Source organism: Phocoena sinus, chromosome 1, assembly GCF_008692025.1.
Source record: "Phocoena sinus isolate mPhoSin1 chromosome 1, mPhoSin1.pri, whole genome shotgun sequence".
In the NCBI taxonomy this organism is placed as follows: Eukaryota; Metazoa; Chordata; class Mammalia; order Artiodactyla; family Phocoenidae; genus Phocoena; species Phocoena sinus.
The window spans coordinates 114549683-114575211 of record NC_045763.1 but is presented as its reverse complement, the minus strand read 5'-3'; the positions used below and the strand labels follow the sequence as shown (position 1 = coordinate 114575211).

General features: G+C 46.4%; 1 protein-coding gene across 3 annotated transcripts; it reads right to left on the bottom strand.

The window, feature by feature from the left end:
- Positions 1 to 95: 95 nt before the first annotated feature.
- Positions 96 to 25499, bottom strand: PMF1 (polyamine modulated factor 1). 3 transcript variants are annotated; one of them, XM_032629824.1, is made up of 5 exons: positions 25229 to 25499; positions 4401 to 4506; positions 3569 to 3669; positions 2155 to 2350; positions 96 to 612 (listed from the first exon to the last, which is right to left on the bottom strand). In XM_032629824.1, exons 1-5 carry the CDS (start codon positions 25387 to 25389, stop codon positions 559 to 561), a joined length of 618 nt encoding a protein of 205 aa, XP_032485715.1. In that variant the 5' UTR covers positions 25390 to 25499; the 3' UTR covers positions 96 to 558. The 3 variants fall into 3 exon arrangements, with proteins under 3 accessions (XP_032485715.1, XP_032485725.1, XP_032485734.1); XM_032629834.1 differs by lacking the exon at positions 4401 to 4506 and adding an exon at positions 10312 to 10420 and having other exon boundaries at positions 102 to 612; positions 25232 to 25499; XM_032629843.1 differs by having other exon boundaries at positions 573 to 612; positions 2155 to 2289.
- Between the last annotated feature and the right edge of the window lie 30 nt (positions 25500 to 25529).

Genomic DNA, 25529 nt, shown 5'->3' with positions numbered 1-25529 from the left:
GGCCTCGACTGGAGCCAGGACTCTGGAGTCCAGGGTGGGATCTTGGCCCAGGAGAGTCCTGGGAGAGGCCCAGGCAGAGGGAGCATCCTCACAGATTACAGTGTAGTGGAGGAAGTTTATTTGCGGATGTGGAGAGAACATGGCAAGGGCCCTTGGGCTGGCCAGCAAGGGGGCAATCAGTGGAAACTGAATACAGATTCCCCAAGCCAGGTCCTAGGGAGGGCTCAGGAATAGGCGATATGTGTGATGGGGGTAGGGTGGGGGGTTGGCCTGAACCTAAAGGAGAGGCAGCATGGTGCCTAATTCCCAGGGCGGGAGCTGGCCAAGAATCCTAAAGTTAGAAGAAAACACTGAGGAATCTGAAGGTAGTGTGTGTTTTTGACCCCAAGGGAGCCCCAGAGGCACAAAGGCAGTGGAGACAGCTGAGGCCTCCTTCTCCGGCAAATTTCATCACTGCTTAGGGACTGTTCTCGGAGGCAGCTCACTCAGGCTCAGCATCCTGGACCACAGGCCCTTGACCTTGACTGCCCTCTGCTCCTGGGCCAGGCCCTCTCCTCCTCACTCAGGCTCCCTCAGCACAGCCACCAGCTCCTTCTGTTCTCTGTGTAGAGCCTGGCATCAATGAGAGAGAACAGACAGACTGGGAGATGAGAAAATCCAAACCCTTTCCCTCTACTGTCCTTGACTCCAGGCCTGGGTTTCCCCCAGGATAAGGAAGGGGTCTGAAACTCATATCACAGGCCCAGCAAGGCATATTAGGAAATCCGCCCCACTCAGCAGTTGTTTATGGCAGGCTGGGTGCCATGGCCACCTAGGCTGGGCCTCCCCAGAGAAGAGCCAATTTTCAAAAAGGGCCCCTTAAGTGTCCCCCGATCCTCTGACCTCACTGGAGATTTCTAGCTGAGAAACTTTCTTAAATTAAGTGGACTTTCAGCTGGGCTACAGACATGGGAATTGTAGTGAAAAAGGGCTCTTTGAGCCCACACAGGGCTCAGCACTCAACACTCAATCCAGCTGACCCACTTCAAACAATGGTTAGCATCTGTAGCTGTAATGGGAGAGGTGTGGCTATAAGAGCAGGGGGCTTCCTTCTTCCTCTTAAAATAGAAGCACTGAATGTCAGAGCTGGCAGGGCGTTGGGGATCACTATTTGGCCAATTTGGAAGCCAAAGCCTAGACAGGGGAGTGACCCTTGGCCTCATGGTGATGAAGCGCCAATGGCAGAGCAGCCGGAGGACTCAGCAAGGCAGCCCCAGGACTCAGCAAGGCAGCCCCGAGAGTACCCGAGACACAACTCTCAACTGTGGAACCTGTCCCAGGAGACGGCACTAGGCTGAGGCCTTGGTTATACCACCTGGGTGTCTGCTGTGTAGGGCCTGGGCCACCACACTACACTACACTACACTACACACTCCCAGGGCCAGTGTGTTACAGGAGGAGGCTGAGGGGGTGAAGATAAGAGGAAGCAGAGCAAGGCACCAGCCTTTCTCCTGCTGCCGCCTCCCTGAGGCTTGGGGCCTTGCTGAGGCTGGGGCAGGGCCTTCAGATTGCCCCTGACTGGTCTTGGGAAGAAGACCAGGGGACCTGAGAGCCATGGATCTGGGGACTTCTTCCCCTCGGGAATAGGAGGGTCTGCCCCAGGAAGGGAGCTGTCGAGTGGCCACAGGTAAACATAAGTTGGACATCTAAATGATGAGGAGAACCCAATAATGGGCCACCGTTCAAGCCCCACTAGAAACCCTCTTTTGGAACTACATTTTGAGCTGGCGAGAAAATCCATCTCATCACTCTGTAGCCACATGTGCTATCTGCGTCACCCAGCCTGATTACTCTCTTGCCCCTTATTCACCAACTTGGCCCCAAGTGACTGTGGGCCACTTTCAGAAATTGAGTTCACCCTCAAAGGACACATATTTGTTGCATGGAGGATATGTCTTAGGTATGTTGACGGCTCTAGAAGTCATTCTACTGTACACGTTTTAAAAGTACTGGGCAGTGATCACATGGAGTAGAACCACCATGGCTACAGAGGATTAACCCTGATCCTGACGTGGAGGAGCCATCCCTGGGCAAGTCACTTGCCCTCCCTGGGCCCGTTTTCTCCTCGGCTGCAGCAGGGGAGCACGTGCCTGAGGGCAGGGCCGGGACACTCACCTGCCAGGCCTGCTGCCGGGCCTGGCCCTGCAGCTGCAGCTCCTCCACCTGCCTGCGCCCGGCCAGGACGGCATCTGCCAGCTGCCTGTTCTCGGCCTCCTGTTTCTGCACACGGCGCTGCAGGGCGTCCCGCTGCTGCAGAAAGTAGGGCACCACAGCGCTGCACAGGTCCTTCTCTGGGATCCCACTAGGGCGCCTGCAGGGCCGCAGGGGGCGCAGGGGTGGGGACAGAGAGTCGTTGTGTGGGGTAAGGCTTCTCCTTCCAAACCCAGCCAGTGGCATTCCCACCTTCAGCCTCCAGCTGGCTGGCTCTCCAGGACTCTCCTGCAGTCCCTCTCACTCCCAAGATCCAACCGCATGGCTCCTGCTCCTGAGGGGACGCTAACCCCTTGTCCCTTAGCTTCAGCTCCCAGGAACCCATCTCTCCTCTTCTCACCAACCCACACCTTAGCCCTCCTCCTCATCCATAGACACTCCCTCCAGCTGTAAACCTCCAGGGCTGGAGATGATTTCCTCGGTCCTTGTGACCATGTGCCTTGCTGGTGCCTCCACACCATGGGACTGTGAGCTGGAGAGATGGGGGAAGGTGGTGGCCTGAGAGCAGGCCCAGACCCCAAGAGGCCCTGGCTGGCTAATGTGAGAAGATACAGGAAAGACAGGTCTGAGGAGGCAAGAGTTTAGGGGGTGCTGAGTGCCCAGAGTGAGGAGATAGGCCAGTTCTGATGGGCAGTGGGGTAGAAGCCACTGTAGGTTCTTTAAAAATTCTTTCTCAGTTATAAAAGTTAATTCTCTTAAGTTATGAATGTCACAAAGCATTAGCAAATTGAAAAGCACAAAAAAGGTTTTTACTCCTCCTGACCTAGGATTCTACTCAGGCAGGGAATGGAGGCAGGAGGCAGGAGCTCAGGCCACTTGCCATCTCGGTGGCCTCAACTCTCCACTCCTGTCCCCAGGGCCTCCTTCTCCATCCTGCCCAGAACAACCTGGCAGCAGGGCTGCCCACTGGAATGACAGCCCCGGGAGAGAAGGTCTTTCGTGTCTTAGTCACTGCTGAGTCTCTGGCATCTACAACAGTATTAGGCGTATAGTAAGTGCTTCTAAGTGTTTGTTGAATGAACAAATGAATAAAAACCAGATGCCTGGGCCAGACTAATCGACATAAGACTCCAAACCTCGCTATTGTGCCTCATCCCACTCCCTCTACCCTCTCTCTTGCAGGCCAGATGGGTCCTGAAATGAGCTCCCTGGGAAGATTTCTCTCATCCCAGTCACCTCAACCCCCTGGACTACATGCGCTTGCCCCCAGCTCTCCTGTCCCAGAGGGGCTATGCATTTGTCTCTCTGTTCTGGGTCACTGTTTGGTGTTGGTCCTCTCCACCTGTCCATGCCGGGGGGCAGGCATCACCCTTCTCACCAAGCCGGCTCCTCGCAGTCCTTGCTTCCTTCCACAATCGCATCCAGCGCATTCAGGACAGCTTCCAGGTTTCCCTCCGCTTTGATTTCAGAGATTTCCTCCTGAAAAGAGGAAAGAGCTATAGTAATACCAGACAACTCCACATGCTGAACTACTAACGGCACTTAGTAAAATTTTAGCTAATTTAAGTTCTGTCTTTATACAAACATTCCAACTTTTCTACATGTGACTTTTATAATTAAGAAAATAAAGTATAAAATAGAAAACATTTAAAAAGAGCCTGCAGCACATCATCTCTGAAGGCTGCATCCTTGCTGTTGTCCCCACAGCTGAGCACCCTTTGCGGACAGCACACATACATTCTGATGCTTAACGAAGCCCATCCTGGAGTGTGACAGCATGGAAGTTAAACTCCCAAGAGGGATCACTTAAAGACAGGAATGGAATCCTGTCCTTTTCTGTATCCCCTCCGGTATGCAGTTCCAATGAATTCAACAATTTGCTAAATGCCTCCTCTGTGCCAGGCTCTGCACCAGGTGCTGGAGAAACACAGAGGAGTAGACCCAGGCGTGCCCTCGCTGAGCTCACAAGGTCAGGTGGGACAACAACTATAAACTCAATTACAACACAGGGCAATGAGACAAGAGGCATTCAAGATACCCCTGTCATTTGGAGGGAACGGATGATGGCCACTGCAGCCTGGGGGCACAGAGGACAGTTTCGGGGACTGAGGGTACAGAGGGGCTGACGGCAGGGTCCCTGCCTTCAGGGGGCTGACGATCTGGAGGCAGGACCCGAGCCAATAGTACCTGCCGGGCTTCTTGCCACTCACCTGGATAGATGTCTGCAACTGAGTTACAAACTTGTCATAGATGCGCCGTGTCATCTCAGGCTGCAACTGGTAGAAGCACTTGTAACAGTCAGTGAATCTCTGGTAGCTGGGGGTAAGGAGAGAAGGCAAAGGTTGGGGGGTTCAGAGTCATAGGCTCTTCTTGCCTGGGCAGCCCTGCCCCTCATCACAGGACTCTGAGCCTTGTCTCCTTCATGGTGCTGGTTAAAGGCAGTAGATGCAAAGTGTCTCATCTGCAGCTCCAGTCTCTGAGGATGGCTCAGCCCCACCAGTCTCCCCACTTCCTCTCAGCAGAGCCCCAGTTGAGTTCACCCTCTGAAGGGTGGGTCACAATTAGGCCAGCCGTGGTTCTTTTTTTTTTTTTTTTTTTTCCAGCCGTGGTTCTTAAACTTGACCTTACCAAGCACCAAATCACCAGGAGAGCTTGTTAAAACTCAGATCGCTGGGCCCCACCCCCTCAGTTTTGAACAAGCTCCAAGGTGCTGCCGGTGCTCCTGGTGCTGCTGGTCTGGGCACTCCACTTTGAGAAGCTCTGGTCATCCTAGTCCCCTTGCAGGGCTGCGTTAGGACAGGACATGTGGTCTCTCGGAGAGGTTTCCTTACTCCTAAAAAGAGCCACACCGGAACGAACTGATGTCTGTAGGGCATGACTATATCCAGGTGATGCCTCTAGCTCCCGGCAACCATGGAGGGCCTGGTCTGAGAGCAAAGTTTCTACCCTAAGGAGGCAGAGCAGAAAGAGGGAAAGAAGCCGGGTCTCTGAGAATATCGTCAAGCTGCTGAAAACACCCACCTGGAGCAACCCTACCTTGGGGCTTCTTGTTAGTGAGCTAATGGATTTCTCTTATTGTTCACACCATTTAAAATCAGGTCTCTGTCACTTGGCAGCAGATACACCCCTTGTAGCTGGAAAGGTCAAAGGGTACCCAGTACACTGCCAACGGCTTGTTCTTCTTGGAAAAAGAAACTCAAATAAGGTAAATGGCTGTCTCCTCTCCCTCCTCATTTTTGTGCGTGTCTCTCAGCCTGCTCTCTCAGGCCCTTCCCCTCCACAAGTGTTCACTGAGCACCTGCTATGTGCTGGGTGCTCCGGGTCAGTGAGACTGGCCCGGCCCTCCTAGAGCTTCCAGTAGAGGAAGAGATGGCAGCAAACATAGAAACTCACATGTGAATGTGGAGAAGATTACTTGTGGAGAGTGCCTGGAAGGAAAAGGACCAGGGTCATGGGGCTGAGAGTGTGTACCATGGGGATCACCTCTAAGTGGGGAGGTGGTCGGTGAAGCCCTCTCTGATGAAGCAATGTTCAAGGGACCTGTGAAAAGTGTCTGAGGAGGAGTCCTGGAACACAAAAAACCCACCCTGACGCTTCGCTATGGGCCCAGATACCCCTCAGCCATGTGAGCCAGGCTGCTGGGCTCTGGACAAACAGGGGGTTAGGTACCTGGAACCCCATGCATAGCCCCCACCACACCCAGGGAGTCACTAGTGGGTCCTCCTTTTCTCATGGCTCTTTGGGCCTCCTGGCCTAATTCCTACCCCCAAAACAATGTCTTCTGAAACAGGTGCAGTGTGAGAGCAGTGGTGTGCTGAGGCCAGCTCACAGTGGCTTGCAAGAGATAACCGTTAAATTTCCAGGAAATCTGTGAGCCAGTTGTTAAACACAGCTATTACTGAAAATTAAATTATACAAAGTTACAATAAATTATATTAAAAACAAAGGTACCAGGACGTCCCTGGTGGGGCAGCGGTTAAGAATCTGCCTGCCAATGCAGGGGACATGGGTTCGAGCCCTGGTCCAGGAAGATCCCACATGCCGCAGAGCAACTAAGCCCGTAAGCCACAACTACTGAGCCCACGTGCCACAACTACTGAAGCCCGCGCACCTAGAGCCTGTGCTCCGCAACAAGAGAAGCCACCGCAATGAGAAGCCCACACACTGCAACGAAGAGTAGCCCCCGCTAGCCACAACTAGAGAAAGCCCGCACACAGCAACGAAGACCCAACGCAGCCAAAAAGAAATAAATTAAATAAATAAATTTATTAAAAAAAAAAAGATACTGGGCTTCCCTGGTGGCGCAGTGGTTGAGAGTCCGCCTGCCGATGCAGGGGACACGGGTTCGTGCCCCGGTCTGGGAGGATCCCACATGCCGCGGAGCGGCTGGGCCCGTGAGCCATGGCCGCTGAGCCTGCGCGTCCGGAGCCTGTCCTCCGCGACGGGAGAGGCCACAACAGTGAGAGGCCCGCGTAACGCATAAAAAAAAAAAAAAAAAAAAAAAAAAAAAAAAAAAAAAAAGATACTAACTGCTCAAAACATATGACTTCCTAATCATTCTACACATTTTACTCTGCTCTGGAAGCTGTTTCCATCTATGGTCTCGATCTGTGGAAACAGGTGTGCTGCTGCCCATCTCTTCTCTACTGTGTGTAGTGATGCTACGCTGGTAAGCTTAGCAGAAACTGGCAAACACTGCAAGCCAGGGCTTTATTTCAGGAGAGCTGGCTGTACGCACCTACCAGCACACCTCTGGGTAAGGGTGACAGTCTCTCATCCTTCTGAGGGTACACATTAGACATCAGTACCCCTTGGAGGCTAAACCTAGGTACCAAAAGGACAATACAAAGATGACAGGCATCATTTCAACCTGCAGCAGAGCCCCAGACATCTTGTTGTTTTGCCACTGACCCCACGAGCCACGCAGCCATGTGGCTACATGGAGGAATGTGGAGGGATACATGACACCTGACAAAGCACAGCTGGAATTGAAACCGGGTAATTGTGGCTTGAAATGGGTTTGGCTCAAACACGGGAGATCCTGTTCCTCCTCCCAGCCCACTCGCCAGGCACATCTGAGCTGGGTGCATCTCCACCCAGTTCAGGCGGCTGGCAGCAGACAGGGCCCAGGGCAGGGGTGAGGATAATTCTGCCCACCAGTGCTGCCCGTCAACCCTTCTGAGACTTCAGTGAAAGTGAAGGACCCAGAAACATGTACACTGTTACAAACACACAAGATGGGAAACATATGCTCCAAGGACATGGAGGGAGAACAGCCAGGTTGGAGGTCAGGAGGAAAGTGATTTCTTTTCTTTTCTTTTTTTATTGGAATATAATTGCTTTACAATGTTGTGTTAGTTTCTGCTGTACAGTGAAGTGAATCAGCTATATGTATACATATATCCCATCCCTCTTGGACCTCCCTCCCCCCAATCCCGCCCATCTAGGTCATCACAGAGCACTGAGTTGAGCTCCCTGTGCTATACAGCAGGGTTCCCACTAGCTGTCTATTTTACACATGGTAGAGTATTTATGTCAAACCTAATTTCCCAATTCATCCTACCCTCCCCGTCCCCCACTGTGTCCACACGTCCATTCTGTATGTCTGCGTTTCTATTCCTGCCCTGCAAATATATTCATCTGTACCATTTTTCTAGATTCCACATATATGCATTAATATATGGTATTAGTTTTTCTCTTTCTGACTTACTTCACTCTATATGACAGACTCTACGTCCATACACATCTCTACAAATGACCAAATTTCATTTCTTTTTATATAATATTCCACTGTATATATTTATATGTATATATTTATATATATATATTCCACTGTATATATTTTATGTAATATTCCACTGTATATATTTACCACATCTTCTTTATCCATTCATCTATCGATGGACATTTAGGTTTCTTTTCTTTTCTTCTAGTTTCATTGAGACATAATTGACATACAGCACCCTGTAAGTTTAAGGTATACAGCATAATGATTTGACTTAGATATATTGGTAAATGATTACCACAATAAGTGTGGTTAATATCCATCATCTCAAATAGAAACAAAAGAAAAAAAAGGATTTTTCTTGTTATGAGAACTCGTAGGATCTACTTTTTTTTTTTTTTTTTTTTTTTTTGCTGTACGCGGGCCTCTCACTGTTGTGGCCTCTCCCGTTGCGGAGCACAGGCTCCGGACGCACAAGCTCAGCGGCCATGGCTCACAGGCCCAGCGGCTCCGCGGCATGTGGGATCCTCCCGGGCCGGGGCACGAACCCATGTCCCCTGCATTGGCAGGCGGACTCTCAACCACTGCGCCACCAGGAAAGCCCGGATCTACTTTCTTAACAGCTTTCACATATACCATACAGCAATGTTAACTGTAGTCATCAAGTTGTACGTTACATCCCTAGTACTTATTTATCTTATAACTGGAAGTTTGTATCTTTTGATCAACTTCATGCAATTCCCTCTCCCCCCAGCCCCCAGGGATTCCTTTCTTGGGAGACAATGCAGACCTGGGAATGCTGTGAATGCCCTTGTGAATTTCCCAAAAACATACATTCACAGAGAAACAGGAAAAGTGATGCATTTTAGAAAACATTCATTGCCACCCCCTCCAAACATTAACTTTTATCTTCTCATGTAAACTCTAATGTCTTTGTGGATAGGGACGCCATCTGCAATGGTGCTGGGATTTCCAGGGTACCCAGAATAGCACACTCAAGACATGCTGTAGACCAGGCAACTGGGGCTGAGCTGAGACCTGGGATGCCTGGCCTCAGGCTTGGTCCATTCCCAGCCACTTCCCCTACCCTGGACCCCTGGGCTACTTGGACAGAGCAGTCCTCTTCACAGAGCATCCCCAATGGCCCCTCTGCCAAGCCCCCCTTTGCCCTCTGCTGGAACGGTCTCCTGGCCTCGGCCTTCCAAGGGTACACAAGGGGCCATCCAGCTTTGTGCTGGGTGAGTGTACGGCTCTAAAGACTGCCTGTCCTTTTGCCTACGTTCATATCCTACCTCTACCCCTCATCAGCTGAGTGAGCCCGGACACCTTCTTTACCTTTATAAGCATCAGTTTCCTCCTTTGTCGAATGGAGATAATAACTATCCATAAGTCACAAAATTACTGTGAGGATGAAATGAGGTTACATAAACAAATACTTAGTACAGTGCAGAGCACACCCGGAAATGCTCCATGTTAGCTACAATTATTATTACTATTCTCAAAGGAACAGTCCTCACCACCGCCTGAGAAGTGTAGAACACAGTCAGTAACTTGGCTTCCCAGGGTTGAGAAGTCTGCAGAAGCAGGGGCTTAGTAAATGCATTTTGGTTGCAACTGCATATGCAGGAAGAACCCATTGGCCCCCACTACAAAGAAAAGGCTACACTGTTGTCCCACAGAAAGGACCACATTTGTCATCAATGAAAGTAACTTTTTTTTTTACATCTTTATTGGAGTATAATTGCTTTACAATGATGTGTTAGTTTCTGCTTTATAACATAGTGAATCAGTTATACATATACATATGTTCCCATATCTCTTCCCTCTGCATCTCCCTCCCGAAAGTAACTTTTAAAAGCTGCATTTACTGCTTCAAAACAGAGATGACTACATTAACTGATTTTAACCTATTTTTTTCTCTTAAATACTTCTTGTGCAATATCTGAGATACCATCACTGTTTGTTTGTTTGTTTTTGCGGTACGCGGGCCTCTCAGTGTTGTGGCCTCTCCCGTTGCGGAGCACAGGCTCCAGACGCGCAGGCTCAACGGCCATGGCTCACGGGCCTAGCCACACCGCGGCATGTGGGATCTTCCCAGACCGGGGCACAAACCCGTGTCCCCTGCATCAGCAGGCAGACTCTCAACCACTGCGCCACCAGGGAAGCCCCATCACTGTTTTTGAACTCACTTATAAAGCATGTCTTTTACTGCACTAAAAACTCATTGTAAACTGAATTATCACACAAGTTTAACTTAAAGTACTTAAGGCCAGAATCAAACTCTGGTGGCTAGTCAATCTGTCAGTTTACATACGCAGATAAATTGTGTAAGAATGGAAAGACAGAGGCACAGACAAGTAAACACGTGTACTAGTGCTAAGGAAGCCCTGGCTTGCCTTCTTTCTCCATGGTAACCGGCTTGCTGCCCGACTGAACGCATGTTCCACAGACTGTCCGCCAGAGGGCGGGTGAGAACTGGCGTTTCCGACCAGTAAAGGAGAGGAGGCCAAAGACAGACCAAGACGGAATAGAAGCTGGGGATAGAAGCGGGGGAGCGCAGTGACAGAAATTCATGCTCTCCACCCTCCAACCACCACCTGTACAGCTGCCCTGTTTCATTAAGAAATGTTTTTCGGACTTCCCTGGTGAAGCAGGGGTTAAGACTCCGCCTGCTAATGCAGGTGACATGGGTTTGAGCCCTGGTCAGGGAAGATCCCATATGCTGCGGAGCAACTAAGCCCATGCGCCACAACTACTGAGCCTGCGCTCTAGAGCCTGCGAGCCACAACTATTGAAGCTTGCGCACCCTAGAGCCCGTGCTCTGCAAGAAGAGAAGCCACTGCAATGAGAAGCCCACGCACCGCAAAGAAGAGTAGCCCTCACTTGCCGCAACTAGAGAGAGCCCGTGCACAGCAACAAAGATCCAACACAGCCAAAAATAAATAAATAAATTTATTTATTTATTTAAAAAATGAAAGCAGAGAAAAGAGAAGGGAAGGGAGGGGAGGGGAGGGAAGGGGTTTCTCTGTTTGGTCTTTCCCCCTCCCCCCTTTCTCAGCCCCAAAGACTGAGAAAGCAAGAGGGGAAAAGAAAACAGAAGTGTTCCTTGATGAAAATAAGAGGTCAGTCAGCCACATGTAAATCAATTAAGTTAGAACATTCCCTCACACCATACACAAAAATAAACTCAAAATGTCTTAAAGACTTAAAATATAAGACCTGACACCGTAAAACTCCTAGAAGAAAACACAGGCAAAACATTCTGACATAAATTGTACCAATGTTTTCTTAGGCCAGCCTCCCAAGGCAATAGAAATCAAAGCAAAAATAAACAAATGGGACCTAATCAAACTTACAAGCTTTTGCACAGCAAAGGAAACCATAAACCAGTTTCTCTACGGACTGGGAGAAAATATTTGCAAGTGATGCAACCAACAAGGACTTCCTGGAGGAAGCAACGTCTGAGACCTATGAGAGCAGCAGGAGTCGGTCAGAGGACAGAAGGCCCTGGCAGCGCAGCTGAAGAGTGCACAGACATGCCTGTGTATGAAGATGTAATAACAAGAAATGTGTACTGAGCATTGACTAGAACCAGGCACTGTTCTAAGCACTCTACGTGAAGTAACTCACTTAGTCCTCACGATAACTCTATGAAGTAGGGTCTATTATCACCATGCCCATTTTTCAGATGAGAATGCTGAGGCAGAGAGAAGCTTATCCAAGGTCACAGAGTTGGGACATGTGGAACCATCTGCTCTGGATCAGGTGCCTTGGCCTCCCAGACACACAGTCTGCAGGCTGGTAGGCCAGACACATAGAGTCTAGACCATATCATGATGGGAGGAGCTAGAAAAGGGTTTTAAGCAGGGGTGGGACAAGATCGTATTTGTATGTTAGAAGCTCCCTCCGGCTGCTGTGTGAGGGTAGACTCAGGAGGCACAGCTGAGGTGACTGCCGACTTGAGCAAGGCAGACACAGTAGGGATAGAGTGAGGTAGATGGTCTGGAAACACACAAAGAAGAGAGAATCAGCATGATGGGGCTGAAGCCGCACACCACAGTCTGGTGAGTCATACCCACACTTCAGAAACGAATCACCGCCAGTAGCACGCATCATCTGCACATTCAAAGATGGTGAGATATTTCTGAAACACTTATTTAATCGGAACATTTTACATATCAAACCACTCTTTCCTGTGAAAAACTGTTTCCTATGAACACCAACAGTCTCTGCCACTAGTTTAAAACTCTACCAGTTCATGTACGAATGCAATCAGCTCTCCTTCCTCGGTCACTGTCAGACGTAGGCTTTAAGTCAGTTTACACAAATCACACTGCAGCACATCTCAGGCTGCAAGACTGGACCAGGACAGGCACTGGACCAGTCTGGCATCTAAGAACTTAGGAACTGCCAATCACCTCTCACTCCCTTCAGCCCCCCCGGCACTGACAACACATGTGGCACAGCTGCCAGGTGCCACGGGTACCCCAAACAGTGCTAACTTCAACCGGGGCCCCACCAACACCAACTCTAATCAACTGCCTCTCTTGGCGGGTCCTGATTTATAACAAAACATAGCAAGCCTCATCTGCTTGCTTTAAGAGAACAGCTGTTTCTCAGAAGGTCCAGGAGGCTGTAAGGACAGAAAAGAATCCTTCATTTTCAGAGGACAAGGGAGAGGTCGCAAATGGTAAGTTCCAACATGGCCACGTTTCTATGTTCTGAAGCCTGAGAAAGGACAGATTCGGGCGTCTTTGTGTCAGCCGATCCAATGAAATGAAGACACCCTAACTGAAGACAGGGTTGTGGGTCTGTGAGATCTGATAGCCCAGCGAGGCCAATAATCTTCCAGTCACTGTGGAGTGCATCATATAATTTGCCCCCCTAGTTAAGCTAACATGAATGTGAAAAATATGCTGAGCTGTAGGGAAAACCAACCTGCGGTTTAAAATATCCGTTTGGATAAATGACATGTGAATAAACTAGCTTTTACTATGTAAAGATTCCTGTCCTCGCTATAAATACTTGGTCTTTGGGATTGAGGACTTCTAATGACTTGGGAGAGGGTCAAGCATTTGGATACATTTTAAAAGTCTGTATTCATACGACATTTTACTGAGCCCTTTCTATGTGGAAACCAGCCGTAAGTTCCTACTTAACAAAATGAGGGGAAGCCTGTTCTAGCGAGAAGCAGTAAGTGGAAAGAGCAGGTGGCAAGGGTGGGGGGACAGTGCAGCACTCAAAGCAGAAGAGCTTATGTGCGTGTATGTTTGCACCTGCACGCAAGTGTGCATATGCTGCATACCCATGGCCCTGACCATGGCTAGAGAGACAGGAGGGGCCAAGGAGTTAATGGCCTTTTACACTAAGCTAAGGAGCTGACATTTGATTCTGGAAGCAACCCTGAGCCAATTAAGCAGGAGAAATACACGCTCAAATCTGAGCTGTAGACTGTAGGGGGCAGGACTGAAGCTGGAGGGCCATTTTGGAAGCTGGTGCAACAATCGTATGAGAGATAGTGAGGGGCTGAACTAAAGCATTTGCAAAGGATGGAGAGGACACTGAGGAGACAGGCTGGAACCAACAGGGCTTGGTGGTTGACTGGAAGTAAGGGGTCAATGAGGACTCCCAAATCTCTGGCCTAGAGAATGAGTAGATGGTGGTATCTTCAACCAAGTTTGGGACCAGAGGGAGGAGAAATCCTGTTTTGCTGAACTTAATGGTTCTGAGGGACACCAAGTGGAGATTTCTAGTAGTAGACTGTTAGAGATAGAGGTCTGAAGCTCAGGAGGAAGATGTGGCTTGGGAACCCTCATTTATTCCGAAACTATTTATTGAATATCTACTATGTGCCAGGCACCATAATAAGCAATGAGTAGAGAGTGGTGAACAAGACAGATAAGGTCCTGTCCTCAAGGACCTTACGTTTTATGTGGGGAAGATAGACCACAAACAAACAGGCAGACAGTAGAACTATATACTGTGATAAGTGCTATGAAGGAATAAAATAAGGTGCCATGATAAAGAATAACCAGGGGTGAAAGGTGGCTTTAGAGAAGGTCAGGGAAGAGATGGAGGAAAATCATTGCTGGCAGAGCAAACAACAAGTGCAAAGTGCCCTGAGGTGAGAAAGCTCTTGACATTCTAGGAAATGAGGTTAGTATAACCAAGTATAGTTAGAGAGGGGAACAAGAAGTAGGCAGGGGCTAGAACATGTGGGGCCTTGGAAGCCATGGTAAGGAGCAATGAACAGTCACAAAGGACTTTCAGCAGCAGCAAGATATCAAATGGGATGTGATCATGAACATGTGTAGGTGAAGTAAGGAAAGGGCAATACTCACACATTTAAGGGTCAAGTGGAGAAAGAAGAGCCCAAGAAGGAGCAACTAGTGAGGTAAAGGGACAGAGAATGGTGTTGCAAGCCAGGAGAGAAATATCAAGGACAGAGAAGTGGTTAACAGTCAAATGCTGCAAGGAAAGCAAGTAGGTTAAAGATGAAAAAATATCCAAAATATTTAGCAACAAAGAGTTATTAGTGACCTTGAAAGGAAGGTTTTAGGGGAATGGTGGCAAATTGCCCTAAGCTGAGGAAGAAACTGGAGATGGAGAACTAGAACCTGGGAATGCAAAGACCCAAAGCCACAACCTGGGATGTAGAGGGAAGGAAATTGATGGGGAGGTCGCTAGGAGGATGCAAGATTGGGCATCTCTCAGCCAAATTTGTAAATGTATAAACTCCTGCCTGGTGGTCTCAATTCTCTCTATGAACCAGGTGTTGGGGTCATTTTCACTGAGAGGGTACAGGGAGCAGAGCAGGGGAAGGGCCTGAGGGACATGATGAAGATTTTAAATAGCTACTGTGGAGAAGGGCAAGAGAACTGGTTGGAGACACGAGGATCATGGGCTCACTGAGGGCCCACATGAATTCCAAGAACATGACTTTGTGGAGGCACCATTTTCCACCATGGGTGAGACTCTACAGTGCTGCTCGGGGGCTGAGTGTAGGGGCAGAGGAGTGCAGACAGGATACTGAAGTTCGGTTTGACAGTCGGTGGGCTGGAAGAATGAGGGAGCAAAAGAGCTGTGAAACAGAAGTGTGGCTGCCTTGCATCTCCAACTGAACCTATCCAAACAGATGTCTTGATTTCCAACCCCAGACCCATTTCTCTCCCCCAGCTCTCAGCGGGGAGTGTTTCTTCCCCATCTCAGTAGATGGTAAAATCCTCCACTAAACCACTATCATGAAGAGTCAGCATCCTCTTGGAGATCCCCTTTCCCTCATCTTCCCCTCCAAACCACTCTTTTTTTTTTTTAACCTTTTTTTAAAAAAATGTATATTTATATTTATTTTTGGCTGTGTTGGGTCTTCGCTGCGCATGGGCTTTCTCTAGGTGTGGCGAGTGGGGGCTACTCTTCCTTGTGGTGCGCAGGCTTCCCATTGCAGTGGCTTCTCTTGTTGCGGAGCATGGGCTCCAGGGCGCGTGGGCTCAATAGTTGTGGCTAGTGATCTCTAGAGCACAGGCTCAGCAGTTGTGGCACACAGGCTTAGTTGCTCCGCGGTATGTGGGATCTTCCCAGACCAGGGATCAAACCCGTGTCCCCTCGATTGGCAGGCGGATTCTTAACGAATGCGCCACCAGGGAAGTCCCCATAGTATTTTATTAGATAGTTATTATATTTACATAACCACATTCTTCAAATATTGGACATTTTTGGTGGTTTTCAACTATTTTCCACTGAACATGGAGCTACGATGAATATTTTTTGTATGTAAACTTTTTTGAACTTCTTTGAAATAATTATAGATTTGTACGAAGCTGCAAAGAAATGTATCCTCCCTGATGTTATTAACATCTTACACAACTATAGAACAATATCAAAACCAGGAAGCTGACATTGGTGCAATCCAAAGAACTCATTCAGATTTCAACAGTTACACATACATTTGTTTGTGTGTGTACATCTTTTTTTTTTAATTTATTTTTGGCTGCGTTGGGTCTTCGTTGCTGTGCCCGGGCTTTCTCTAGTTGCGGCAAGCAGGGGCTACTCTCCATTGCGGTGCGCGGGCTTCTCATTGCGGTGGCTTCTCTTGTTGCGGAGCATGGGCTCTAGGCACATGGGCTTCAGTAGTTGTGGCTCATGGGCTCTAGAGCGCAGGTTCAGTAGTTGTGACAATGGGCTTAGCTGCTCTGCAGCATGTGAGATCTTCCCGGACCAGGGACCGAACCTGTGTGCCCTGCATTGGCAGGTGGATTCTTATCCACTGCACCACCAGGGAAGCCCCTGTGTATCTTTATCACATGTGTAACCACCACCTCAGTCAAGATACTAGATGCTTTTTAAATATATTTGTCGGACTTCCCTGGTGGTCCAGCGGTTAAGAATCCGTCTGCCAATGCAGGGGACACAGGTTTGATCCTTGGTCCAGGAAGATCCCACATGCTGTGGAGCAACTAGGCCCATGCACAACTACTGAGCCTCTGCTCTAGAGCCTGCGAGCCACAAATACTGAGCCTGCATGCCACAACTACTGAAGCCCGCGTGCCCTAGAGCCTGTGCTCCACAACGAGAAGCCACCCCAACGATAAGCCCGTGCACCACAACGAAGAGTACCCCTGCTCGCCACAATTAGAGAAAGCCTGCAAGCAACAACGAAGACCCAACACAGCCAAAGATAAATAAGTAAATAAATAAATTTAAATAAATAAATTTGTCATGATGTGGGCTGGGGTCTCAAAAAAATCAGAGTCTAGAAGCCTAGAAAGACCTTAAAAGAATCCTACCAACAATCGATCATCTGCACAGCAGTCAGAGTACCTTTTAAAGATCAGTCACTGTATTCAGAGCATTTCAAATAAATAGATTTTTAAGCCAGTGGAGAGCCATCTCCCACACACGGAAAAAAAAAAAAAAAAAGACCAGTCACAACTTAAAAAATATCAATGGCTTTCCATTTCTCTTAGAATAATAAACTCCCTTGCACCTAGTAAAAATAATAACCTCTCTATATAATGCAACAAAGATAGACTATGGGGAAAAATAGATATAAACAACTGTGATGGGAGATTTTAAAAAAGAAATGAATGGCTCAATCAAGAAGATTTTTTAAATGAGCATATAAAAATATATATATATATATATATATATATATATATATATTTTTTTTTTTTTTTGGCCACACCTCGTGGCATGCAGGATCTTAGTTCCCGGACCAGGGATCAAACCCGTGTCCCCTGCAGTGGGAGCATGGAGTCCTAACCACTGGACTGCCAGGGAATTCCTAAAATATTTTAATAATAAAATTTAAAAGCTCAAACTAATAAATAAGTATAGAATTTTATACCCAAGAAACAGAAACTGCACTCTTTTCAAGTGTACACGGAACACTGACAAAAACTGCCCATAGACTTAGCCATATAGAGCCAGTGTCAAAAATTCCCAAAAAATCAGCATCCCACAAACTGTGTTATTTCACCATAATGCTATAAAATTAGAAATTGCAACAAAAGGAAAACTTTTTAAAAATTACATGTCTGGAAACCAAATGACATACTACTAAATAATCATTGGGTTAAAGAGGAAATGGTAAGGAAAATTACAAAGTACATAAAATTAAATGACAATGCCCATATGTAAAAATATGAAATTGGACCTCTTTCTCATATCATACAAAAACTAACTCAAAATGGATCAAAGACCTAAATGTAAGAGCTAAAACTATATAGAAGAAAATATAGGCGTAAATCTTCGTGATCTTGCATTACACAATGTTTTCTTAAATATGACACTAAAAGCTCAAGCAATCAAAGAAAAAACTCTTCTCAATTTTTAACCTAAATAAATAAAATTAATAAGTAATCTAAATTGGACTTCTCAAAATTAGAATTCTTACAAGCTAACAATAAAACAACAAATAACCCAATTAGAAAATGAGCAATGAGGAACTTCCCTGCTGGCACGGTGGTTAAGACTCCACACTCCCAATGCAGGGGGCCTGGGTTCGATCCCTGGTCAGGGAACTAGATCCCACATGCATGCCACTACTAAGCAGCCCATGTGCCGCAACTAAGGAGCCAGTGAGCCACAACTAAGGAGACTGCCTGCTGCAACTAAGGAGCCCGCCTGCTGCAAGAGCTGTCACAACTAAATAAAAATAAATAACTTTTTTTAAATGAGCAATGAATTTGAATAGACATTTCTCCAAAGACGATATACAAATGGTCAATAAGCACATGAAATATGCTCAGCATCATTAATCATTAGGAAAAGGCAAATCCAAGATGCTATGTGATACCAATTTACACCCACTAGGATGACTACTGGCTGTAATTAAAAAGATAGACCTAACAAGTATTGGTGAGGATGTGGAGAAATCAGAACCCTCAGAAACTGCTGGTGTAAATGTAAATTGGTACACTTGCTTTGGACAATAGTTTGGCAATTCCTGAAAAAGTTAAACATAGAATTACTATACACTCCAGCATTTTCACTTCTATGTATATCCCCAAGAGAACTGAAAACACCTGTTCACAGATGTTCATAACAGCATTACTCATAATAGACAAAAAAAATTAAAAACAACTCCAAATGTCTATCAACTGATGAATGGATAAATGAAATATGGTATATTCATACAATGGAATTATTAGTCATAAAAAGGAGTGAAGTACTCATATATACTATAACACGGATGAACCCTGAAATCATTAAGCTAAGTGTAAGAAGCCAGACACATAAGACCACATGTTATATGGTTCCATTTATATAAAATGTCCAGAGAAAGCAAATCCAGGGCTTCCCAGGTGGCACAGTGGTTGAGAGTCCGCCTGCCGATGCAGGGGACGCGGGTTCGTGCCCCAGTCCGGGAAGATCCCACATGCCGCGGAAAGGCTAGGCCCGTGAGCCATGGCCACTGAGCCTGTGCGTCTGGAGCCTGTGCTCCGCAGCGTGATAGGCCACAACAATGAGAGGCCTGCGTACCACAAAAAAAAAAAAAAGCAAATCCATACAGACAGAAAGTAAATGGTTACCAGGAGCTGGGAGACTGGGATGAGAAATGGGAAGTGACTGCTAATGAATACTGTACAACGTTTCTGGAGTGAAAAGAATGTTCTGGAATTAGATAATGGTGACGGTTCCACAACTTTTTGAATATACTAATTTCACTCATTAAAGGGTGAATTTTATGGTATATGAATTAAATCTCAATTTAAAAACATAAATGACTATGAAAATATTAGATATAAGAATTTGTAGAAACCAGCAAAAGCAGTAATTATATGAAAATTTATGGTTTTAAACACATTTTTCAGAAAACAAAAACGATTGAAAAAGAAGAGTTAAATGTTCAACTCAACAATTTTGGAGCTGTTCCCTGGTGTCCTAGTGGTTAGGATTCCAGGCTTTCAATGCCGTGGCCTGGGTTCAATCCCTGGTTTGAGAACTGAGATCCTGCAACCTGCATGGCGCCGCCAAGAAAAAAAAAAAGAAAGAAAGAAAGGAAGGAAGAATTTGTGAAGAGACTAATAAAATAAATCTAAATAAATTAAAAAAAAATAAGGATAGATACAAAGAGACCAATAGTAACCTCAAAACACAGAAATTTAAAAAAAAAGGCTGATCCTTTAAAAAGATTAATAAGATAGAACTCTGGCTACATAAAGTCGAAAATAAACAGCATATAATGGAAAAAAGGGAAATAATGAAAATTAAATTAATAATTTCAAACAGTTCAGTTACAAGTTAATATAACAGGTGAAAGAGACAAATTTCTGGGGGGGAACCTGTAAAATGGCAAATCTGTCACAAGAAGAAATAACATCTAAACAGACTTGTAGCCGTTAAAGAAACAGAAACACCAAAAATCTGCAACAAACACTATGGGGACACTTTGAGGACAAAACAAAGGTGCCTACTGCATCACTGCTCTTTAACATAATACTGCCAGTCCTTGACAACCCCAGAAAGTTCTAGGCGTAAATGAGCTCTTCCAAACTTTTGAGGACTAGATAATCCTGATTTTATATAAATCGTTCCTGAAGAGGGATATATGTGGCTAATATACCTTTGGTGCTATAAGCTGATAAGGACAGTGAAAGAAAAGAAACCATAGGCCCATTTCACTTATGGCATACAAACACTGATCTAACTAAATCCAACTGTATTTTTTAAATGCATCATAATTAAGTAGATTTATTCCAAGAATGCAAAGATAGTTTAACTTCCATAAAATCTTCCAATGTAGATCATCAACGTTAATGAACTAAAGAAAAATTATATGATCTTCTTAACTGGGGAAGAAAACATTTGATAGGTTCAACACCAAATCATGATCTTCTTAATAATTCTCAGAAAACTAGAATGAGACAGGGACTTCCTTAATTTGCCAAAAATACATACCAAAAATTGCAGCTGAATGTTTTGAGGATCCAGAAAAATTCATTCTGAAGTTCACAAGGAAAAAAATCAAGGTTCTCAAATAGCTGGGTCAATTTTAAAGTGAAGAGAGAAGAGGGACTTGCTGTACCAGATTTACAGTTTGCTACAAAGGTTTGGTATTAAGAACCCATATGCACTGGCACAAAGACAGGTGAATAGATCTGGGGCAGAAGAGAGACCCAGGGACACAATAGGCGGAGGGACTTGCCATACGATAAAAGGGGCTCCCTAAAGCAATGGGGACTAACGAACTGTTTAGTTGACAATGATTGGGAAAACAAAAAAAATAAGACTGACTGAGACTACCACTTTACATCTGAATCCAGACAGATCACAGATTTAGAGCAGAGAGTAAAATGATAAAATAGCCAATAGAAGAAAACACTGGAGATTATCTTTGTGACCTGGGCATTGGCATAGCCTCTGTAAAGAAGACCTCAAAAGCACAAGCCATAAAATGAAAAACATGAATTACATGAAAATTAAGGGTTTTAAAATACAAATTGATTAGGCAATACTTAGCAATTTATTATGACTGTTTGAAGGATGCGAAATTAGTGCAAAGGCTGAGAAGAGTCATGAGTATCCATACTGCTTGGGAGAAGGTCCCTTGGGATGACTACCTTTCTCTTTCTGCTTCATCTTCCTGGGGTAAAGTGTAAGCAACTAAAATCTGTGTAATTTTTTATTTAATTAAGGATTTCTGTTACTCAAAGGACATCATAGACAAAGTTAACATCTAACAGAGACAGCTATTTCCTCTTCAGTCTGAAACAGACAAAGGATTGATATCTAGACTATACAGGGAACTCCAGCAAATCATCAAGATAAAAAACCCAATTAAAAAAATAAAGGTCCAAAAAAAACCCAAAAACACTACAGAAAATAAGTAGGCAGTTCACAGAAAAGGAAGCCAAATGACTAATGAGGTATATAAGGAATTGCCCACACCTATGAGGAATCAGAAATGTGCAAATTAAAATAATAATGAAATACCCCTTTCACACCTTCAGAATAGCAAATATTAGAATGGTAGATACCCAGTGATGGTGAGGACACAGGAGAAAGGAACAGCTTTTCTGGAAAGCAATCTGACAAAACATAGGTAGATATAAACCCTTGGATCCCGTGATTCCAATCCATTATATACCTCAGAGAAATTCTAGCACTAGTCTGTGAGGGGATGTATCCTGACATAATTTGTGGAGGAGGGAGCTGGAAGCAACCAGGTGCCATGATAGGGAATGGGTAAGTGCTGGATGCATATCATGAAATGACAAGCAGCACTGAGAGCTCTGAACCATATGCATTTATAGTATATCCTTAGATCTTTAAAAAAAAAATCTATTAAGTGAAAAAAGACGTATGCAGCACAACTATCATTCATATAAATTTAAAACATACACAGACAGGGTACTACCCTGGTGGCGCAGTGGTTAAGAATCCGCCTGCCGGGCTTCCCTGGTGGCGCAGTGGTTGAGAGTCCGCCTGCCGATGCAGGGGACACGGGTTCGCGCCCCGGTCTGGGCCGCGGAGCGGCTAGGCCCGTGAGCTATGGCCACTGAACCTGCGCATCCCGGAGCCTGTGCTCCGCAACGGGAGAGGCCACAACAGTGAGAGGCCCGCGTACCGCAAAAAAAAAAAAAAGAATCCGCCTGCCAATGCAGGGGACATGGGTTGGAGCCCTGGTCTGGGAAGATCCCACATGCTGCGGAGCAACTAAGCCGTGCGCCAGAACTACTGAGCCTGCACTCTAGAGCCCATGGGCCACAACTACCGAAGCCTGCACACCTAGAGTCCGTGCTCTGCAACAATGAGAAGCCCACGCACCACAAGGAAGAGTAGCCCCCCGCTTACCTCAACTACAGAAAGCCCTCATGCAGCAACAAAGACCCAACGCAGCCAAAAATAAATAAACAAATTAAAAAAAAATACACAGACAAAACAACACACTTTACAAGGATGCAGACTTATTCAAATGTCACCTCCCTGCACTCACACTAACCTAGACCCCTTCCCCATTGCTCTCTGTTCCTTCACGCTGATTTATTTTTCTTTGTGGCACAAGAAAGTCTATTCCACAAGAGCAGGGACCTTCCTATCTTGATCACTGCTGTATCTCCAGCTCCTAAAACAGAGCCTGAGACACTGGAGATGTCCAAAAAACATTTGTACATGAATACATGAATAAATGGAGGACATATAGCCAACAGAAAGCAGGGCCTGTGGGGAGGAGAGAGGAGGGTAAGAATGAGTAAGGGAAAGCCAATCAATCAATCAATGGAGAGGTCTTGCCTGGACATAAAATGATGATGTGTCATGAATGGGCCATAAAAATGATTACAAATTATTTTATCAAATTTATTACTATGGAAACTAGGCCCTGCTTGATAAGGCTGTCACCTGCCTGTGCAGCCTCCTCTGATTTTCCTCTCACTCTGCCAGCTCCTAGAACGCCCTGACCATTTCAGGACCTTTGCACAAGCTGTCCTTCCTTCCTATAAGCTTTTTCTCTAGTTCTTTGAAAAGCTGGTTCCCTTCTATTCTTTGTTTCATATCAATGTCACTTCCTCAGAGTGGAATCTCCTAACTGTCCTATCTAGTGTTTTCCTTTCCCTTAAGTTGCTCGTTCATTACCTTACCAAACTCTATGATTATTTTGTTTACTTCATGTCTCTACCCACTGAATATGACAGGGGCCTTGTCTGCTTTATCATATCCCCAGCACCTGACACAGCGCCTGGCACAGAATAGTCATTCAAATATTTGCTGAGTGAATCAGTGAGTGAAGAGATGTATCATAAGGTTTTTGTAGGAAAGGTAAAGTCCTAAAACCAGGAGGGAAGGAAATAGGGAGCAGATGAGAGTCTTGATCATGTTAAAGAACAGGGGTAGTGGGGACATAGAGGGTGGATGGAAAACAGGCTGTGGTCAGACCCCTTAAAGTTCTGATAACAGTGTTTCAGCATTAACGTTCTGGGGTATGGGACCATGGACAAAACTCTTCCTTTAAAGTGTCCAATACTGTTGTGACAGGCTGGGACCTGGGACGCTTTCCTGCAGTGCTTGCACCTAGACAAATGTCTCCTCAAACAACAATACAAAGTAACTATAAGGGACTAAAAACAACTACATACATGCACAGTTGGTGCAAATTCTGATCAAGATACAAAAAGACCAAAAAGCCAACTGTCACTTTCGAGGTGTCAGGAGCAAAAGCAGGGTACTGCCCATGATCCCTGCACACAGCACCACTGAGGGGGTGGGCAGACCACCTAAGCCACCTTTCCAGCGGACCAATGGATCCACCCCTACCCTCACCCCATTTAAGGGACCAGCTCACTCCCCCTCAGAAAAATGAGCAAGGACACCTGTAACTTGTTTTCACTCCCTCATGCAGCAGCATGAGTCTCAATAAAGCCTTGCCTGAATTTCTCCTCTGGCCTCTTATCAATTTCTATTTTAAAAAAAAAATATTTTTTCTTTTATTCATTTTTTGGGGGGGTTGATTTATTTTATTTATTTTTGGCCGCGCTGTGTCTTTGTTGCTGCACATGGGCTTTCTCTAGTTGCGGGGGCCTCCCCTCGCTGCAGCGGGCAGGCCTCTCACTGCGGTGGCCTCTCCCGCCTCGGAGGACGGGCTCCAGGCATGCGGGCCTCAGCAGTTGTGGCTTGAGAATGCTCAGCAGCTGTGGTGCACGGGCCCAGTTGCTCCGCGGCATGTGGGATCCTCCCGGGCCAGGGCTTGAACCCACGTCCCCTGCATTGGCAGGCGGATTCTCAACCACTGCGCCACCAGGGAAGCCCATATCAATTTCTATTGATTAAAGTGTCCAACAATTCAGGTCAACAGCATTGTTAGAATATTGCTCATATAAAGTAGAAATCAAGAGAGGAAGTGTTTCTTTCTATGGCAATACATTTAGTCCTCACAACCACCCAGTGAAGGTTATTACTATTTCCATAACAACAGCTAGAAGTCTAATGCTTTCTACGTAGCCGGCACTGTTCTAAGAGCCTTCCGAGTTTTTACTCATTTAAACCTCAGAAAGACCGACCCTATGAGAAAAGTACTATTGTTCCCATTTTATTTATGAGGAACGCAGGCACAGAGCAGTTAAGTCTCGCTCACTTTGAGTTGGGCCAAGACTTGAACCCTAAATCTAACTCCAAAGCCTGTGTCTTTCCTCTCAACCACCTATAATCAAAACTAGGCTTACTGGGGACTTCACTGATGGTGCAGTGGTTAAGAAACGGCACGGGTTCAAGCCCTGGTCCAGGAAGATCCCACATGCCACGGAGCAACTAAGCCCTTTGCCACTACTACGGGGCCTGCGCTCTAGAGCCCGTGAGCCACAACTACTGAGCCTACATGCTGCAACTACTGAAGCCCGTGCGCCTGGAGCCCCTGCTCCGCAACAAGAGGAGCCACCACAATGAGAAGCCTGCGCACCACAATGAAGAGCAGCCCGGACTCGTGGCAACTAGAGAAAGCACGCAGGCAGCAACTAAGACCCAACGCAGCCAAAAATAAATAAAATAAATAAATTTATAAGTGCATCCATTATTTACAAAAAAACAAAAAACAAAAACTAGGTTTACTGGAAGGAGTAGCTACTTGTCCTAAATGTGCTCCACATTACCTAATTAGGTATTAGTAAACATCACGTGACTTCCGGAAGGTTAGGAATTGAGAATAGAATATGACTGCCAATGAATAACCCAGAACCCCAGACCCACGTGACTGGGCTGGTTCCCCTGGGGCCGTCCTGGTCTCAAGGGGTTTAGACTCTGGCGGGGCAAACCCTCTTTTTGCTTCTCGCCCACCTCAACCTACTGCGAGATAGGCACTCAGCCTCACTTCCTCCACCTTACCTCCCAGCAGCGACCAACTTCTGGATGAAAGTGTCCACCATGGTGTCAAAAAGCTTCACCCTCGAGATGGTAGTGCCGGGGCGCGCAGATTCCTGAGATAATTCCTCAGGCCCTTTTTCCTCACAGCCGCTGCCTACGTTGACGCCGCTCGCTTCGGCCATGTTGAAATAAAACCGCCAAAGCTAACTGGCCCGACCGCTCCGCCCACCGAAGCCCCCGATTGGCCGCCCCCGGTACTGCGCGCCTCCGATTGGAAGCAGCGAATGTCTATCACCGAGCCGCGAGGAGGGGAAACTGCCGG